The sequence below is a fragment of the Stenella coeruleoalba genome (assembly GCF_951394435.1).
Source record: "Stenella coeruleoalba genome assembly, chromosome: 15".
Classification (NCBI taxonomy): Eukaryota; Metazoa; Chordata; class Mammalia; order Artiodactyla; family Delphinidae; genus Stenella; species Stenella coeruleoalba.
The window spans coordinates 28,847,376-28,869,064 of NC_137161.1; the positions used below are offsets into that span (position 1 = coordinate 28,847,376).

General features: G+C 40.2%; 1 protein-coding gene across 1 annotated transcript in view; it reads left to right on the forward strand.

The window, feature by feature from the left end:
- TGM6 (transglutaminase 6) overlaps positions 1–19,762 on the forward strand; it is a gene marked incomplete at both ends in the record, with an annotated part of 36,370 nt that extends 16,608 nt beyond the window's left edge. Inside the window, 5 exon segments of the mRNA XM_079944630.1 lie at positions 5,065–5,081; positions 5,085–5,391; positions 17,766–17,920; positions 18,199–18,320; positions 19,504–19,762. Coding sequence (XP_079800756.1) covers positions 5,065–5,081; positions 5,085–5,391; positions 17,766–17,920; positions 18,199–18,320; positions 19,504–19,762 — 860 coding nt within the window.
- Between the last annotated feature and the right edge of the window lie 1,927 nt (positions 19,763–21,689).

Below are 21,689 nucleotides of genomic sequence, written 5' to 3' on the forward strand. Positions count from 1 at the left end.
AGGTTAACATCATATCTAATGGTAAAAGATTGAATGCTTTCCCCCTAAGATGAGGAAAATACAATGTTGTACACCATTGCCATTTTGTTCAACATTGTGATGGAAGTATTAGCCAAGGAAATTAGTCAAGAAAAAAATAGAGATCTTTTCAACAGTGTTGGGAAAACTGGATATCAACATGTAAAAGACTGAATTTGGACCCTTACCTTACACCATACACAAAAATTAACTCAAAGTGGATCAAAGACCTAAATGTAAGACCTAAAACTATAAAACTCTTAACAGGAAACATAGGAGAAAACTTCATGACATTGAATTTGGCAGTGATTTCTTGGACATGATACCAAAGGCAAAGGTAAAAAAAGAAAGACAAATTGGACCTCATCAAACTTTTGTGACATTATCAACAGAGGAAACCTGTAGAATAGGAGGAAATATTTTCAAGTCATGTATCTGAAAAGAGGTTAATATCCAGAATATATAGACAACTCTAAACACTCGACAGCACAAAAAAATAAAATGGGCAAAGGATTGAATAGACATTTCTCCAAAGAGGGTATACAAATGGCCAATAAGCACATGAAAATATGCTCACATCACTGATCATTATGGAAATGAAAATGAAAACCACAATGAGATACCACCTCATAACAATTAGGGTGGCTACTATCACAGAAGGAAAGAAGTCAGGAAGGAAGGAAAGAAGAAAGGAATAAAGGGATGGAGGAGGAGAGGGAAGAAGAAAGTAAGAAAAGCACAAGTGTTGATAAGGATGTGGAGAAATTAGAACACGTGCACTGTTGCTGGGATTTTTATATGGTGCAGCCACTGTGGAAAACAGTATTGAAGTTCTTCATAATATTAAAAATATAATTGTCAGATAATCCAGCAATTCCACTTCTGAATATATATCCAAAAGAACTGAAAACAGGGACTTGAAGAGATATTACACCCATGTTCATAGCAGCATTATTCACAATAGCTAAAAAAACATGGAAGCAACCCAAGTGTCCATCAAGAGATGAATGAATAAACAAAACGCGGTATATACATACAACGGAATATTATTCAACCTTAAAAAGGAAGGAAATTCTAACACATGCTACAAATGGATGAAGCCTTGAAGGCATGATGCTAATGAAATAAGCCAGTCCCACATGGACAAATGCCATACAATTCCACTTGTATGAGGTATCTAGAGTAGTGAAATTCTTAAAGACAAGAAGTAGAATGGTGGATGCCAGTGGCTGGGAGAGGAGGGATGGGAAGTTATTGTTTAATGAACACGGAGTTTCAGTTTTGCAAGATGAAAAGAGTTCTGGAAATGGATGATGGTGAAGATAGCACAACAATAGGAATGTACCTAATGCCACTGAAGTGCACACTTAAAAATGGTTAAGATGGTAAATTTTATATTATGTATATTTTACCATAATTTTTTAAAAAATAAAAAGAAAGAAGAAAAAATAAAGTAAAAGAAAGAAAAGGAAGGAAGGTAGGAGGGTAAGGTGGGAGGGAAAGTAAAGAAATAGAAGAATTTCCAGATTTGCAAGGAAGAGGTAAAACTATCTCTATTTGCACATGATATGATCTTGTATATATAAAATCCTAAGGAATCCACTAAAAGTTATTAGAGCCAATAAATGAGTTCAGAAGAATTGTAGAACACAAGATCAATTTTTAAAAATTAATTGTATTTCAGGACACTAGCAATGTATAATCTGAAAATAAAATTAAGAAAACAAATCCATTTACAATAGCATCAAAAATAATAAAATACTTAACAATAAATTTAACAAAAAAAAGAGCAAGTCTAGTACACTGAAAACTACAAAACATTGTTGAAAGAAATTAAAGACTTCAGTAAATGGAAAGACATCCCATTTTCATGGATTGAAAGACTATTTTTTTAAGGTGGCAATGCCCCAAAATTGACCTACAGAATCCATGAAACCTCTATCAAAGTTCCAGCTAAGTTTTTTCCAAAATTGACAAACTGTTCCTAAAATTCACTTGGAAATTCAAGGGAACCAGAATAGCCAAAACAATCTTGGAAAAGAAGAACAAAGTTGGAGGGCTCAAACTTCCCAAATTCAAAACTTACTATAAATATACAATAACCCAGATAGTGTGATACTGGCATAAGAATGGACATATAGATCAATGAAATAGAATCCAGAAATAAACTCTTAAAATTATGTTTAATTGATTTTGACAAGAGTGCCAAGACAATTCAGTGGGGAAAGAATGAGAACAGTCTTTTCAACAGATGGTGCTGGGACCACTAATTATCCCCATGCACAGAATAAAATGGGCCTCCTACATTCACACAGTACACAAAAATTAACTCAAATGGATCATTGACCTATATCGAAGAGCTAAAATTACAAGCTTTTAGAAGAAAACAGGAGTTAATCTTCATGAGCTTGAGTTAAACAGAACGTTTTTGGATATGACATCAAGAGCATAAATGACAGAAGAAAAAATTGATAAATCGGACTTCATCAAAATTAAAAACTTGCACTACAAATGACACCATCAAGAAAGAAGAAAAGCCCACAGAACAGAAAATATTTGCAAATCATGTATCTAATAAGGGACTTGTATCCATAATATACAAATAATTCTTATAGCTCAGTAATAAATAGATAAATAACCCAATTTTTAAATGGGCAAAGGATTTGAAAGACCTTTCTCCCAGGACAATATACAAATGACCAATAAACATGAAAAGGTGCTTAGCATCATTAATCATCAGGGAAATGCAAATCAAAACCACAACAACATACCACTTCATATCCACTAGAACTGCTATAAGCAAAAAGACAGACAATAAGAGTTGGTGAGATTGTGGAGCAATTGGAACACTCGTACATTGCTGGTGGGAATGTAAAATGGTGCAAGCACTTTGACACTTCCTCACAATATTAAACACAGAGTTAACATAACAACCTAGCAGATGCACTTCTAGGTATACACCCAAAAGAAATGGAAAAAAAATCCACCCAAAAACTTGTACATGAACCTTCATAGCAACATTATTCAAAATAGCTAGAGTGGAAACAACCCTAACATCTGTCAGTGGATAAATAAAATGTGGTCTGTCCATACAATGGAGTATTATTTAGCAATAAAAAGGAATCAAGTACTGATGTAGGCTACAACATGAATGAACCCTAAAAATATTATGTTAAGTGAAAAAAAAGCCAGTCGCAAAGGACCACACATTGTATGATTCTCTTTATATGAAATGCCCAGAATAGGCAAGTTAGAAATTAAATTAACAGTTGCCTAGGGCTATGGGTGGGGCAGGGAGGAACAGGAAGTGACTGCTAATGGTTACAGAGTTTCTTTGGGGTGACAGAAATTGTTCTGAAATTAGATTGTGGTGATGAGTGCACGACTCTATGAATGTACTAAAAAACACTGGCTTGTAACCTTTAAACTGGTGGATTGCTTGTTATGGAATTATCGTATATCTGAATAAAGCTGTTTTAAAAAATCAGGTGGCCAGAGAAGCCCTCCCTGAGAAACTGACTTTAGAAGTTTTGGCAGGGAAATGAAACATTTTCTTAGTAAAAATATATTATGAGTACATTATGGAATAGAATGAACAATTCACATACATTTTAATAATAAAACATAATATGTTAAAGAACCTTTAGGTCCACATGTGTCCCTTCAAGCCCAGGTCACACAGTAGAGAGGTACTTGGGAGAACGTTTGAGAAGCAGCACAGCACAGGGTTCAAGGAGGGAATCAGAACTATCAGAGTTGGATCTTGGAAGGATCAGGGTGGAAAAAGGACTAGAGTGGGCATACAGCCCATGTCCTCAGGAAGGGAGGGGCATTCTTGAGCACTGTGCTTGGGGCCTAGCCTTTGCACCTCTTGTCCTCACTTCATAGATGGGAAACTGAGACTGGGACGGACTGGGTAATGATAATAGTAAGAAAAAGTCCACAGTCACCTGGTGGCAAATTGATCTGATGGTGAGACGTTTTGTACAGTGGTATGAGGGGAAAAGAATGATGGGAGAAGGGGGAAGATTCCAGAGATCAATGAGGATGCTGGCAGAACTTGCTGTCTCATCAGCTGTGAGCGGTAAAGATGAGGGAAGAGTCAAGGACACATCCAGTTTCCAGTTTGTATATTGGGTGAATGATGGAGCTGTTTGCTGAAATGGGGAATACTGCCAGGCAGAAGATGGCATGCTTGGTTGGGTTGGAGGCACCTGTGGCACATCCTGGGGGTGAGGTGGGGGTTGTCAGGTTGTGTATTGATCTGGAGATCAAAAAAGAGAGAGAGAAGTCTGTGCTAGCAACAGGGTAAGTGGATGATCAGGGTTCCTAAATTCACATGTCTTCAGGAGCTTGCAGATGGCAAGCCATGAGTGCAGCAGGCCAGTGGGAGAATTACAGGTGGAGACCATGGAGAACAAGCAAGTACACTCCCTTCCAGAGAGAGCACCCCTTACTCAGCTCTAGACTATAACTGCCATGTAGAGAGTGGGAAGGGAGCATGATTAAGAACATGGAAGTTGGAGCCAGACTGCCTGGGTTCAAATTCCAGCTCCCTTACAAGTTGCTTTACTTCTCTGTGCCTTGGGTTCTTTATCTGTAAAATGGGGATGATAATATAGTACCTTCCTCCTAGGAAAAAAAAATATATATATATATATATGTGTGTGTGTGTGTGTATATACATATGTGTGTATGGCATATAGCAAGTCTACAAAAGTGTCAGCTATCATTATCATATGAGACTTCAGATCCAGCTGTCAGAGGGGCTACACATCTATAATGTTATGTGAAATTTACTAACCTGAAGTTGTTGGCAACCGATTAAAATTTTATTTAAATAGTCCAGAATCAAACACAATGCATATGGATGAGGTCTGCATATGGCTCTTGAGCTTCCAATTTGAGACCTCTGACAGCCATGGTAAGTTAAAGTGGGGATCGAGTGGTGGTTTTACCTAGAGAAAAGGGAAAATAAGAAGAGCTGGCCCTGGGACAGGTGGCAGAGGAGAGAATGCCTGTCTCATGATGTCCGATGCCCTGCAGGATCCCAGAAGGAGAGATAGATGTACAGCAAGACCATGAAGAAGCTGTTAAGAGTGGAAGCCTCTGGAAGGAGGGCCCAGGTCCACAGTGTGGGCAGCCATGGTCTCTGGCATGAAGACCTCCTGGAGCCTGCCAATAAGCCCAGCATCACTGGAAAGTTCAAGGTGCTGGAGCCGCCCGTGCTGGGCCATGACCTGAGGCTGGTCCTTTGCTTGGCTAACCTCACATCCTGGGTCCAGTGGGTCCAAGTCACCATATTTTACACCCACAAGCCGGTGGCAGAGATCCTGCACGAATCCCATGCAGTGAAGCTGGGGCCAGAAGAGGATAAGAACACCACAGCTGGGTGGGACCTGGTTGGCCCAGCTCCTTTTCCAGGAGGGTTGGGGTTGGGGGCAGACTTCACGGCATCCTACATTCATTCCCAGGAAAGAAAGAGATATTTCTGAGCATTTGCAGATGAGAAAACTGAGGTTCAGAGGGGCTGAATAATGAAGATAGTAATAAAAGTACACAATCATCTAGTGGCAAACATATAATGCTCAGGTGTTCCCACTTAGTATGAATATTCACACACTGAATAAATACCTGCTGGGAGCATTTCATAGTATGTGGAATATGCCCTGTGTTACCTTTCTAAAATCCAACAAATTTCAGAGCTCATCTGGCTCCAGGTGTTTGGTGTGAGAGGAATGGACCAGTAAGAGATGTTTATTAAGTGCCTACATGTGGCAGGCCCTGTCCCAAGAATTCTGCAGGCATCAGCTACAACCCACAACCACCCTCAGTCCTCTCCCTTCCCCTTTCCTCCCATATTCTTCCTCTGTCCCTGTCTTTCTCTCTCCCCTGCCCCACCAGCACATACATTCTGAAGGATTTGATTAAATAAAGACATTGTTCCTCTGAACCAGTTTCAGCTAAGTGAAACCTTGTGTGTTTTGACAGGATGTGAAAGTATGTGAAGGAGGTGTCACATACTTTTTGCTTTTCTGTCACTTATTTTTCACACAGTCTAAATCACAAAATAACACTTCACAAGGAAATGTTAATTAACATACACTTTCTCCTGGTTTTTTTCATATTAAAAGTAATACAGCTACGTAGGGGAAAGCAGGAGCAAGATGGCAGAGTAGATGGACGTGCGCTCATTCCTTCTTGTGAGAGCACGTGAATCACAACTAACTGCTGAACAATCATAGACAGGAAGACACTGAAACTCACCAAAAAAACATACCCCACATCCAAAGACAAAGGAGAAGCCACAGTGAGACAGTAGGAGGGGAGCAATCACAATAAAATCAAATCCCGTAACTGCTGGGTGGGTGACACACAAGCTGGAGAACGCTTATACCACAGAAGTCCACTCACTGAAGTGAAGGTTCTGAGCCCAACATCAGACTTTCCAACCTGAGGGTCCGGCAATGGGAGGAGGAAATCCTAGAGAATCAGACGGTGAAGGCTAGCGAGATTTGATTGCAGGATTTTGACAGGACTAGGGGAAACAGAGACTCCACTCTTGGAGGGCACACACAAAGTAGTGGTCGCATCAGGACGCAGGGAAAGGAGCAGTGACCCCATAGGAGACTGAACCAGACCTACCTGCTAGTGTTGGAGGGTATCCTGCAGAGGCAGGGGATGGCTGTGGCTCACCGTGAGGACAAGGACACAGGCAGAAGAACATCTGGGAAGTACTCCTTGGAGTAAGCCCTCCCAGAGTCCGCCATCAGCCCCACCAAAGAGCCAGGTAGTCTCCTGTGTTGGGTTGCCTCCGGCCAAACAACCAACAGGGAAGGAGCCCAGCCCCACCCATCAGCCGACAAGCGGATTAAGGTTTTCCTGAGTTCTGCCCACAAGAGTAACACCCAGCTCTATCCACCACCAGTCCCTCCCATCAGGAAACTTGCACAAGTCTCTTAGATAGCCTCATCCACCAGAGGGCAGACAGCAGAAGCAAGAAGAACTACAATCCTGCAGCCTGTGGGAAAAAAACCACATTCACAGAAAGACAGACAAGATGAAAAGGCAGAGGGCTATGTACCAGATGAAGGAAGAAGATAAAACCCCAGAAAAACAACTCAATGAGGTAGAGATAGGCAACCTTCCAGAAAAAGAATTCAGAATAATGGTAGTGAAGATGATCCAGGACCTCAGAAAAAGAATGGAGGCAAAGATCGAGAAGATGCAAGAAGAGTTTAACAAAGACCTAGAAGAATTAAATAACAAATACCTAGAATAATTAAAGAACAAACAAACAGAGATGAACAATACAATAACTGAAATGAAAAATACACTAGAAGGAAACAATAGCAGAATAACTGAGACAGAAGAACGGATAAGTGACCTGGAAGACAGACTGGTGGAGTACACTGCCATGGAGCAGAATAAAGAAAAAAGAATGAAAACAAATGAAGACAGCCTAAGAGACCTCTGAGGCAACATTAAATGCAACAACATTTGCATTATAGGGGTCCCAGAAGGAGAAGGGAGAGAAGGGACCCAAAAAGATATTTGAAGAGATTATAGTCAAACACTTCCCTAACATGGGAAAGGAAATAGCCACTCAAGTCCAGGAAGCACAGAGAGTACCAGGCAGGAAAAACCCAGGAGAAACATGCCAAGACACATAGTAATCAAATTCGCAAAAATTAAAGACAAAGAAAAATTGTTGAAAACGAGGGAAAAATGACAAGTAACATACAAGGGAACTCCCATGAGATGAACAGCTGAATCCTCACCAGAAACTCTACAAGCCAGAAGGGAGTGACATGATATATTTAAAGTGATGAAAGGGAAGAACCTACAACCAAGATTACTGTCCCCAACAAGGATCTCATTCAGATTCGACAGAGAAATCAAAAGCTTTACAGACAATCAAAAGCTAAGAGAATTCAGCACCACCAAACCAGCTCTACAACAAATGCTAAAGGAACTTCTCCAAGTGAGAAACACAAGAGAAGAAAAAGACCTACAAAAACAAACCCATAACAATTAAGAAAATGGTCATAGGAACATACATATCAATAATTACCTTAAATGTGAATGGATTAAATGCTCCAACTAAAAGACACAGGCTCGCTGAATGGTTACAAAAACAAGACCCATATATATGCTGTGTACAAGAGACCCACTTCAGACGTTGGGACATATACAGATTGTAAGTGAGGGGATGGAAAAAGATATTCCATGCAAATGAAATCAAAAGAAAGCTGGAGTAACAATACCCATACCAGATAAAATAGACTTTAAAATAAAGAATGTGACAAGAGGCAAGGAAGGACACTACATAATGATCAAGGGATCAATCCAAGAAAAAGATATAACAATTATAAATATATATGCACCCAACATAGGGGCACCTCAATACATAAGGCAACTGCTAACAGCTATAAAAGAGGAAATCGACAGTTATACAATAATAGTGGGGGACTTTTAACACTTCACTTACACCAATGGACAGATCATACAAACAGAAAATAAGGAAACACAAGCTTTAAATGATATAATAGAGCACATAGATTTAGTTGATATTTATAGGACATTCTATCCAAAAACAGCAGATTACACTTACTTCTGAAGTGCACACAGAACATTCTCCAGGATAGATCACATCTTGGGTGACAAATCAAGCCTCAGTAAATTTAAGAATATTGAAATCATACCAAACATCTTTTCTGACCACAATGCTATGAGAAGAGAAATCAGTTACAGGGGAAAAAGGTAAAAAACACAAACACATGGAGGCTAAACAATACGTTACTAAATAACCAAGAGATCCCTGAAGAAATCAAAGAAGAAATCAAAAAATACCTAGAGACAAATGACAATGAAAACACGACGATCCAAAACCTATGGAATGCAGCAAAAGCAGTTCTAGGAGGGAAGTTTATAGCTATACAAGCCTACCTCAAGAAACAAGAAAAACCTCAAATAAACAATCTAACCTTACACCTAAAGGAACTAGAGAAAGAAGAACAAACAAAACCCAAAGTTAGTAGAAGGAAAGAAATCATAAAGATTAAAGCAGAAATAGATGAAATGGAAACAAAAGCAAACATCAATAAAACTAAAAGTTGGTTCTTTGAGAAGATAAACAAAATTGATAAACCATTAGCCAGACTCATCAAGAAAAAGAGGCAGAGGACTGAAATAAATAAAATTAGAAATGAAAATGGAGAAGTTACAACAGACACTGCAGAAATACAAATCATCCTAAGAGACTACTACAAGCAACACTATGCCAATAAAATGGACAACCTGGAAGAAATGGACAAATTCTTAGAAAGGTATAACCTTCCAAGAGTGAACCAGGAAGAAATAGAAAATATGAACAGACCAATCACAAGTAAGGAAATTGAAACTCTGAGTAAAAATCTTCCAACAAGCAAAAGTCCAGGACCAGATGGCTTCACAGGTGAATTCTATCAATCATTTAGAAGAGAGCTAACACCCAACCTTCTCAAACTCTTCCAAAATATTGCAGAGGAGGGAACACTCCCAAACTCATTCTATGAGGCCACCATCACCCTGATACCAAAACCAGACAAAGATACTACAAAAAAAGAAAATTACACACCAATATCACTGATGAATATATATGCAAAAATCCTCAACAAAATACTAGCAAACAGAATCCAACAACACATTGAAAGGATCATACACCATGATCAAGTGGGGTTTATCCCAGGAATGCAAGGATTCTTCAATATACACAAATCAATCAATGTGATACACCATATTAAGAAATTGAAGAATAAAAACCATATGATCATCTCAACACATGCAGAAAAAGCTTTTGACAAAATTCAACACCCATTTATGATAAAAACTCTCCAGAAAGTGGGCATAGAGGGAACCTACCTCAACATAATAAAGGCCATATATGACAAACCCACAGGAAACATCATTCTCAATGGTGAAAAACTGAAAGCATTTCCTCTAAGATGAGGAACAAGACAAGGATGCCCACTCTCACCACTATTATTCAACATAGTTTTGGTAGTCCTAGCCATGGCAACCAGAGAAGAAAATGAAATAAAAGGAATACAAATTGGAAAAGAAGAAGTAAAACTGTCCCTGTTTGCAAATGACATGATACTATACATAGAGAATCCTAAAGATGCCACCAGAAAACTACTAGAGCTAATCAATGAATTTGGTAAAGTTGCAGGATACAAAATTAATGCACAGAAATCTCTGGCATTCCTGTACACTAATGATGAAAAATCTGAAAGATAAATTAAGGAAACACTCCCATTTACCAATGCAACAAAAAGAATAAAATACCTAGGCATAAACCTGCCTAGAGAGACAAAAGACCTGTATGCAGAAAACTATAAGACACTGATGAAAGAAATTAAAGATGAAACAAACAGATTGAGAGATATACCATGTTCTTGGATTGTAAGAATCAATATTGTGAAAAGGACTATGCTACCTAAAGCAATCTACAGATTCAATGCAATCCCTATCAAATTACCAATGGCACTTTTTACAGAACTAAAACAAAAAATCTTAAAATTTCTACGGAGACACAAAAGACCCCGCATTGCCAAAGCAGTCCTGAGGGAAAAATTCGGAGCTGGAGGAATCAGATTCCCTGACTTCAGACTATGCTTCAAAGCTACAGTAATCAAGATGATATTGTACTGGCACAAAAACAGAAATATAGATCAATGGAACAGGATAGAAACCCCAGAGATAAACCCACACACCTATGGTCAACTAATCTGTGACAAAGGAGGCAAGGAAGTACAATGGAGAAAAGACAGTCTCTTCAATAGTGGTGCTGGGAAAACTGGACAGCTACATTTAAAAGAATGATATTAGAACACTCCCTAACATGATGCGCAAAAATAAACTCAAAATTGATCAGAGACCTAATATAAGACTGGACGCTATAAATCCTTAGAGGAAAACATAGGAAGAACACTCTTTGACATAAATCACAGCAAAATCTTTTTTGATACACCTCCTAGGATAATGGAAATAAAAACAAAAATAAACAAATGGGACCTAATGAAACTTAAAAACTTTTACAAAGCAACAGAAACTACAAACAAGACGAACAGACAACTCTCAGAATGGGAGAAAATATTTGCAAACGAATCAATGGACAAAGGACTAATCTCCAAAATATATAAACAGCTCATGCAGCTGAATATTAAAAAAACAAACAACCCAATCCAAATATGATCTGAAGACCTAAATAGACATTTCTCCAAAGAAGACATACAGATGGCCAAGAAGCACATGAAAAGCTGCTCAACATCACTAATTATCAGAGAAATGCAAATCAAAACTATAATGATTATCACGTCACACTAGTTAGAATGGGCATCATCAGATAATCTACAAACAACAAATGCTGGAAATGGTGTAGGAAAAGGCAATCCTCTTGCACTGTTGGTGGGAATGTAAATTGATGCAGCCACTATGGAGAACTGTATGGAGGTTCTTTAAAAAACTAAAAATAGAATTACCATATGACCCAGCGATCCCATTACTGGGCATATACCCAGATGAAACCATAATTCAAAAAGACACATGCACCCCAATGTCCATTTGCACCACTATTTACAATAGCCAGGTCATGGAAGCAATTTAAATCCCCATCAACCGCTGATTGGATAATGAAGATGTGGTACATATATACAATGGAATATTATCCATAAAAAGGAACGAAATTGGGTCATTTGTAGAGATGTGGATGGATCTAGGGACTGTCACACAGAGTGAAGTCAGAAACAGAAAAACAAATATCGTATATTAACCCATATACGTGGAACTGAGAAAAAGGGTACAGATGAACCAGTTTGCAGGGCAGAAATAGAGACACAGATGTAGAGAACAAACGTATGGACGCCAAGTGGGGAAAGTGACGAGGGTGTGGGCTGTGGTGTGATGAATTGCGAGATTGGGATTGACATATATACACTAATATGTATAAAATGGACAACTAATAAGAACCTGTTGTATAAAAAAATAAAATAAAATTCAAAAAAAATATAATACATATTCATTAAAGATTTAGAGAGCAGAAGGGAAAGATCACCTATGATCCTGCCACCCACCTACAAATTGTTAACGTTTTCCTTCCAAATTTTTAATGCCTGTTGCTTTTTGAAAAACAGTTCTGGGGCTTCCCTGGTGGTCCAGTGACTAAGACTCTGTGCTCCCAATGCAGGGGGCCCGGGTTTGAGCCCTGGTCAGGGAACTAGATCCCACATGCCACAACCAAGAGTTTGCATGCTGCAACTAAAGATTCCACATGCCACAATTAAAGATCCTGCACGTGGCAACAAAGATCCCATGTGTCGCAACTAAGATCCAGTGCAGCAAAATAAATAATTTTTTTTGGTTCCAAAATAGGGTCTTTATATTTTTATTAAAATAAAAGATATTACAGAATATAAGTCCAGTAAAATTTCCTTTTTTTTAATTAAAAAAGGAAAATTAAACAAAAGAAAAGAATCTGTTAAAATGTTTGGTTCTATGTATGGTCACCAAAATCTATAATCAATTTGCTTTCAGTCAAATATACACACAGATAGAGACATAGACACAGTAAATACACACACACACATACACATTCTATATAATGTTTAAGATATTAGGAACATCAAAATATATTTGTGTATGCTTCTCAAACTGGGCTTCCTATTGTCTTGGATATATGGTGCTGTATCATTCCATGTTATATAAATTAATGCACTATTTATATTAACACGAAGTTATTATGGAATAGAATGCAAAATTTGCACTCATTTTCTAGCACTCAGAAATTATCAAACAAATATTAAGGAGTTGATTAATCAATGAATTAGGTTTTTTTTAACATCTTTTTTTGGGGTATAATTGCTTTACAATGGTGTGTTAGTTTCTGCTTTATAACAAAGTGAATCAGTTATACATATACATATGTTCCCATATCTCTTCCCTCTTGCGTCTGCCTCCCTCCCACTCTCCCTATCCCACCCCTCCAAGCGGTCACAAAGCACCAAGCTGATCTCCCTGTGCTATGCGGCTGCTTCCCACTAGCTATCTACCTTACATTTGGTAGTGTATATATGTCCATGCCTCTCTCTCTCGCTTTGTCACAGCTCACCCTTCCCCCTCCCCATATCCTCAAGTCCGTTCTCTAGTAGGTCTGTGCCTTTATTCCTGTCTTACCCCTAGGTTCTTCATGACATTTTTTTTTCTTAAATTCCATATATATGTGTTAGCATCTGGTATTTGTCTTTCTCTTTCTGACTTACTTCACTCTGTATGACAGACTCTAGGTCTATCCACCTCATTACAAACAGCTCAATTTCGTTTCTTTTTATGGCTGAGTAATATTCCATTGTATATATGTGCCACATCTTCTTTATCCATTCATCTGAAGATGGGCATTTAGGTTGTTTCCATCTCCGGGCTATTGTAAATAGAGCTGCAATGAACATTTTGGTACATGACCCTTTTTGAATTATGGTTTTCTCAGGGTATATGCCCAGTAGTGGGATTGCTGGGTCATATGGTAGTTCTATTTGTAGTTTTTTAAGGAACCTCCATACTGTTCTCCATAGTGGCTGAACCAATTCACATTCCCACCAGCAGTGCAAGAGTGTTCCCTTTTCTCCACACCCTCTCCAGCACTTATTGTTTCTAGATTTTTTGATGATGGCCATTCTGACTGGTGTGAGATGATATCTCATTGTAGATTTGATTTGCGTTTCTCTAATGATTAATGATGTTGAGCATTCTTTCATGTGTTTGTTGGCAGTTTGTAAAAGCCTGCCAAAAAAAGAAAAAAGAAAAACAGTTCTAATGATATCACAAACACTCATTAGTGCCCTGCTCCTTTCATATTACATTATAATTTAAATATTTTTAATAAGCTCTTCATTCACATCATTTGAATGGATGTATAATCTGTAAACAAATATATGGTGATTTATTTCATCTTTTCCCTTCTTTTGGGTAGCTATCAGCTATTGCTATTTCTAAAAAGCACTAAAGTAAACATCTTGGTGAAAAAAATTCCCCTTTTTTGATCTAGATTTTGGACTGTTTTGTTAGAATACATTCACAAAAATGGAATTACTAAGACAAATTGTATAGCTATTAAATATAAATAATTTATTAAAATTTATAATTTTTTAAATTAATAGGCTTTTTTTTAGCAGTTTTGGTTTCAGAAAAAATGAGCAGAAAGTCCAGAGGGTTCCCATATACCCCTCACCACCTCCTATATTTCCCTATTATTAGCATCTTGCATTAGTGTGGTACATTTGTTACAGTTGACAAGCTAATACTGGTACATGTTATTCTTAACTAAAGTCCATAGTCTACATTAGGGTTCACTCCGTATTGTACATTCTGTGGGTTTTGACAAATGTATGACATGTATCCATCATTAGAGTATCATACAGAATAGTTTCACTGCCCTAAAATTCCCTGTTCTTCACCTATTCACTTCTCCCTCCCTCATCTCAAACCCCTAGCAACCACTGATCCATTTACTGTCGCCAAAGTTTTGCCTTTCCCTAAATATCATAGAGTTGAAATCATACAGTGTGTAGCCTTTTCAGATTGGTGTCTTTCACTTAGAAATAAGTACTTAAGATTCTTCATGATTTTTTCATAGCTTGATAGCTCATTTTTTGTTATCACTGAATAGTATTCCTTTATATGGATATACCACAGTTGATTGATTCATTCACCTACTGAAGAATACCTTAATTGCTTCCAAGTGTTGGCAATTATGAATAAAGCTGGTATAAACATCCATGTACAGGTTTTTTTGCGAACATGTTTTCAATTTATATGGGTAAATACTAAGCAGCATGATTGCTAATGGTGTGATAAGAATATGTTTAGTTTTCTAAGAAACTGTCAAAGTATCCCAAAATGGCTGTAACACTTTGCATTCCCACCATCAATGAATGAGAGTTCCTGTTGCTCCACATCCTCTCCAATGAAATGGTACATTTCATCTAGGTTATAAAATTTGTGGGCAATGAATTGGTACATTTCATCTAGGTTATAAAATTTGTGGGCATAAGGTTGTTCAAAATATTCCTTTATTATCCTTTTAATGTCCATGGGATCTATAGTGATGTCCCTCTTTCATTTCTGATATTAGGAATTTGTGTCTTCTCTCTTTTTTTCTTATTTAGCCTGGCTGGAGGCTTATCAGTTTTATTGATCTTGAAAAAAAAAACAGCTTTTGGTTTTGGTGACTTTCTCTTTAGATTTCTTGTTTTCAATTTTATTGATTTCTCATCTAGCTTTTTTCTAAATTTTATTTCTCTCCTTTTGCTTACTTTGGATTTAATTTGTTCTTTTTCTAGTTTCTTAAGATGGAAATTTAAGATTTATTGCTTTTAGATCTTTCTTCTTTTCTAATATATGCATTCAGTGCTATAAATTTCTACCTAAGCACTGCTTTGCTGCATCCCACAAATTTTAAGTTATATTTTCATTTAGTTCAAAATATTTTTAAATTTCTTTCAAGATATCTTCTTTAGCCTAAGTGTTATTTACAAGTGTGTGGTTTAATTGCCAAATATTTTGGAGTCTTCCAGTTATCTTTCTGTTACTGATATCTAGATTAATTCTCTTGTGGTCTGAGAGCATACATTGTATAATTTTTATTCTTTTAAATTTGTTAATGTGTTATTCATGGCCCAGAATGCGGTCTTTCTTGGGAAATATTCCATATGAGCTTGAGAAGAATGTGTATTCTGCTCTTGTTGGATGAAGTAGTCTATAGTTTTCAGTTATATCTAGTGGTTGATGGTGCTGTTGAGAACATTTATTCTAAGAAAAGGGTCTCAGTTTTTATTAGATTGTTGGTGGAGTCCATGACCTACAGAACTTCAAGGAGCTCTGTTCTGAATATTGTAAGGAGTAGTCTTTCTCCTCCCTTCTCCCGTGGTCTGAACTAATGTCCAAAGCTCTGTCCATGTGCATAATTGGGAGCATCTGGTGGTTCTTCACTCTGGAGCCTTAAAATTTGCACTTCTAATAAGTTCCCAGGAGATGCTGATGCTACTGGTTCCAGGACCACACTTTGAGAACCACTCATCTCCCACCATGCAAGGAGTAAATGATATAACATATATAAAATATTTGGTATAATTCCTACCACTAATGAACATTAAATTTATGGTAGTGATTGTCAGTATTGTTGGTATTATTATAAGCTGGGGATAATAATACTTGCTCATGGGATTGTTGTAAGGATTAAATGAGTTAATCCATGAATGTGCTTCCAAGTGCCCCAGACACTTTAATCCCTCAGTAAAAGTCAGCTTTTAAAATGATTAATTATTACTAGTACTGTAGTAAGGGTTCTCCTAGTAATGGCCTGCTGGACTAAGGGAACCCATAAAAACATGGTAGAACTTTGACACATGGATCAGCTATGGGCATTCAAGAAGCATCAACTATATGCAAAGCTCTTGGGGAACAGAGAGTTTGAATCCTTTAAGGATCTTTCCCACAGATTGAAAACTCAGATGCCTTTGGAGGCAGGAAGGAAACAGAAATAAAGGAAGCAGTAGCGATAAGGCAGTAGGGGATGGTAGAACCTGGGCAAACTGGAAATGACATGTTGTACCTAAAAGAAAAAAATGTATAGTGGTCAAATATATATATGTGACTAACAATCACCTATGGCCTGTGGTGACCCATGCTCAAAAGAAGAGACTGCATGCGACTTCCCTGGTGGTGCAGTGGTTAAGAATCTGCCTGCCAATGCAGGGGACATGGGTTTGAGCTCTGGTCCGAGAAGATCCCACATGCTGCGGAGCAACTAAGCCCGTGTGCCACAACTACTGAAGCCCACGCGCTCTAGGGCCCCCATGCTGCAACTATTGAAGCCAACACACCTAGAGCCCGTGCTCTGGAACAAGAGAAGCCACCGCAGTGAGAAGCTTGCACATCACAATGAAGAGTAGCCCCGCTTGCCACAACTAGAGAAAGCTCGCATGCAGCAACAAAGACCCAAAGCAGCCAAAAATAAAAATGTATATACAAGTAAATAAATAATTTTTTTTAAAAAAAAAGAAGGGACTGCATAGGCAGGTTGTTTGTGGCTGATGAGAGAGAGATGGAAATGGCCAGAACCACAGGAGCTCAGTAGGCAAAGGGCACAAGATGATTGAGTAAGGGCATCAGTGAAGCCTTTCCACAGTTGGTGAGCCTGACTGGAACTGCGCCTTAATGGGGAGAGAGGATTTGGAGAAGCTGTGAGGAAGTTGGCCTCCTCACTGAGTTGGAAGCTTGAGGTAGGCCTTTGGCCTCCCTCTTCTCTGCACTAGCACATAGTAGGTGCTCATTAAGCAGTGAGTGAATTCCTGATGGGATAAATTGTTGATGGAGTGAGAGATTTCCTTTTGGAATGATTGGGGGGATTTTAAACACATCTCCAGAAGCTCTTAGAGAGACAGTCTGCTGTCATCATAGCTGACTGGCCTGAATTTGAATCCGACCTTATCTTGGAGCCTTGATTTACTTGCTATGTGACACTGGACAAGAAATTACCTTCTCTGAGCCTTAGCTTTCTTAATCTGTGAACTGATGATAGTAATTACTATCTCAGATTGGTTGCAAGGATCATAGAGGGTATAACTATGAATTTAGCCTTCCCTTCCTTTTCTAGGTTCTTTGAAAAAGAACATCAGACTCCCAGTTCCCACCTCTGCTTTCCCTTCCAGAGAAAAAGATCCCAATTGCAATATCTTACTTTCAATATAAGGAAGACCTGACAGAGGACAAGAAGATGCTTTTGGCTGCCATGTACCTTGTCACCAAGGGAGAGAAGCTCCTGGTGGAGAAGGACATTACTCTGGAGGACTTCATCATTATTAAGGTGACTCCTGTAAGCTGTTCCTGGCAGGCCTCCATCAGAGCTGGGGGAGGGCATCAGAGGCTGGGGGTTTGTACTTTTAGCTCTGGCTTCAGCTCTCAAAGGTTGGAATAAGTGGTGTGGATGCAGGAGTATGGATATAATGATAGATCTCAGTAATGGGGTAGGTGGAAGCAAGGGGTAGACAAGTTTAACTCCCCATCCTCTGACCCAGCCAAGATCATGGGTTTCCTGGGAGAATGGGGAGGATGGGAGTTGACTTATGGGTACTGCCCCTCCAGGTGCTTGGCCCAGCCGCGGTGGGGGTGGAAGTGATGGTGGTCAACCCCCTCTCGGAGAGAGTGCAGGACTGTATGCTGATGGTGGAGGGCAGTGGCCTTCTCCAGGGACAGCTCAGCATCGACTAAGTGTCAGCCTGGGGTGGGAGGGCTGCTTATAGCCTTTCCTTATAAAATGGGCCATAAAGACACTGCCAGCAGGGGGAGGAGGGAGAGATTCTGGATCCCCAGGAACCAGCCCACTGCCTAGACACATCAGCCTTTCTTCATTTATTCATTTCTTTATTTAATAATTAACTTATTTGGTCATATAACTTGTCCACTCATTCACATTCATATTTTCTTTCATTTATCCATTTACTTATTCATTCACTCACTCTTATTCATTTACTCTCTCCTTCACTCATTCATTCACACTTTTTTTCATGTTTTCACTCATTCATTCATGTATTTATCTACTCAGCTCAGTTTTGACTGGTTCATTCATCCACTCATTCTTTCTTTAATTTGCTCACTCATTTACCTATTCATTCACTCATTCATTCATGTATGCATTCATTCACACATATTCTATTTATCAGTGTACTCATTTATTTACTTATTCTCAATCATTCACTCATTTATTCATTCATTCACTCACTCACACTCATCTGGTCCTTCATCATATTGGCCTGTGCTCTGACCCACCTGTCAACTGTTGGGAACACCAAGATGAACAGATGCGGTTCTGCCTGAAGAAGGACTCTCAGCAATATATGGCTCTTCAAATGAAAACAGTGTGATTTGTACAAAGGGATGGACCCTCAAGGTCCAAAAGCTCAGAGATAACCCTTGAGTTGGGATTGGGTGGGACCAGGGGAAAGCCCCAATGGAGCTGGTATTTAAGCTGGGGCTTAAGTGATGAATTGAGGAGATTTTCAGGGATCAAGAAGGATGGAGAACTTCCCAGTCAGAGGTCTCCATGGCTGGTATAGTCAGGGAAGGTCTCCTGGAAGAAGAAAAACTAATCTGGGCCTCAGATGTAATTGGAATGGGAAGGGCACTCTAGGTAGGATGAACAGACCAGACAAAAGCCCAGAGGAGGAGAAGTGTAAGGTATGTTCAGGGCACAGGGAGGAGACTAGCCTGACTGGTTGAAAGAAGCAAGAAGTGGTAGAAGGGATAACTAAGCTGAAGCATATTGAAAGGCTTGAATGTCAAGCCACAAGGTGTGACCTTGATCCTAAGTGCTCTGGAGAGCTGTGGACTGGCAGACCAGGTTCAGGAAGGAGACAGAGCTGAAGGTCTGCCTTTCTCCCATCTCCCCAGTGTGCCCAGCCTGCAGCCCCAAGAGAGGGCCTCAGTCCAATTCAACATCATCCCCTCCAAGAGTGGCCCACGGCAGCTGCAGGTGGACCTTGTCAGCTCCCACTTCCCAGACATCAAGGTCTTTGTGATCATCCACGTGGCCACAGCCAAATTATGGGCCATGGGGGGCCAAGAGTGGAGGAGATGTCCCCTGTTCTCCTCCTGTCCACCTCTCTGCCCTTCCCATATGGGAGCCAGGAGGTCTGGGTTCCAGTCCTGATTCAGCTTCTGCCCTACTCTGTGAACTTGGGCAAGTCCTTCCCCTCCTGGGCCTCAGTGTCCCTATATGTAAAATGAGGTGTTAGACTCAGTAACCCTTAAACTTTTGGACAATGATGGATGATATAAGGAGCCACTACCACCTTCATCTCATCACCCTCATTGCTGATGGACTAATGGACTGAGAGTCACAGTAACCTTGGCCCACCCGGCTGTGCCACCTCCTGCCAGCCAGTTCACCGTCACCCTGGCTGACCCCTGCACTATCCTTGCTTGTCTCTCAACTCTTCAATGCTCTGACCACAGCAAGATCAAGAATATTCTCCAAGCTCTGACAGAGAACCCAAAAGTTTTGGCACTGACACCTAAATATCCCTCAACACTCCTGTCTTACACAGAGGGGACAGTCTAGCCTATGGCCACGGGGTAAGCTAGAGACAGAGCTGGGGCCCTTGTGCATGCCATTTACATCAGCAAAGTTTTACCCCAAAGTCATGTTCCTGAAAAGCATTGGGTTTAAAGTGATGGGAGAATTTCCCTCAATGAAGACACAGGCCCAGCAACTGGAGCTGGGGAGGGGGAACGCGTGGGGAAGGGAGTGGTTACTGCTGCCTGAAAGAAGCTGAAGAAAGAGGAAGGACCATCAAGCCCAGCTGAGTTTGGGGATAGAGCCCCAAATCTGATCTAGCTATGGTCATCAGGGATCTCGTACAACCAACCCAGCTACACCCAATGTTCATTTACTTCTTTGGAACCAGAACAGTGTTGCCTTTGAAAAACATCCCCAGCAGCTTACCTTACACACAATCACTCTCTTAGCATCAAAGCAGAACAGAGACTACTAGGATGAGGACAAGAGTGGAGACCATCAGGCCCTGAAGATAACTGCATCAGACATAGAAATCAGCTCCGAAATGCTCTAGATAGCCAAGGAATTATAACTAAGCATGCAATTTAAATAATCTGAACGACAACAAAACAGGCACATCTGCAGTGAGACGTCTCCTGGTCATGACTCAGGTGAGAACAATTCATGAAGGGGGTCAGGCAAACACACAGACTTTTGCATGACCTTTGTGACCTAAGCCTTAATGAAGACATTTCTGTGATGATTCCACACACCATGGGGACAGCTTGGAGAATCCAGATGAGTGGATGCATTTAATGAGTCAGGCCCTCAGCTCCAGGACTCCTCTCCAAACCATCCAAAGGTTTTGGTTGCTGATCCTGTATAAAAAGGGCAGCTGGAGGTTCAGAGCAGGCAGCCATTTCCTCAAATTTGAGCAACAGGAAGGAGCCTTGGGGGCTGAAGTCAACAGGAGGCCATCTCCCACTCTTAGTACAAAGGACACACCTGTCAGGAGGGAGACCGAGATGGTCTCCCCTTGGGGGGGCCCCAGATACCTCACTCTCCCCACAAACACCAACTGCCCGTCTTCCTTAAGCTCGGCTGTCATAGGCTGAGTTTCCAAGGAAGCTGAGTCTGAGATGGAGCTTAGGGTGCAGGGTGTTGACTGAGGGATGACATTGGGATCAACCCCCATGGAAGGGAGGGGGAGGAAGAAGGAGGAAGGAACCAGAGGAGAAATCGGCCCATGATTCAGGCCCAGTGAAGCCTGGGTGCACCCCACGGGCAGCTCTGAAGCTTGTATGGCCTGTCAGAGTGTGTGTATTTGAATAAGGGAAAGTAGCTGAAGGTGATGGGGTCACCTGCCGGGTAGCTGCAGCTCCAGTTCAGCCCCCTTGCCCTCACACCTCTCAGCTGGGCTGAGGTAGCACTTCACTGGGACCAAACTGGCCTCACAGGTCCTTCTAGCTCCAGCTGAAAGCAGAAGCCACTGCAGCAGCCAGTGAGAATACCCTGGTCAGGACTGGGATAGGTGGGGACGTTGAGCGAAGATAGCCCAAGGGGGACTGTGGATGGAAAT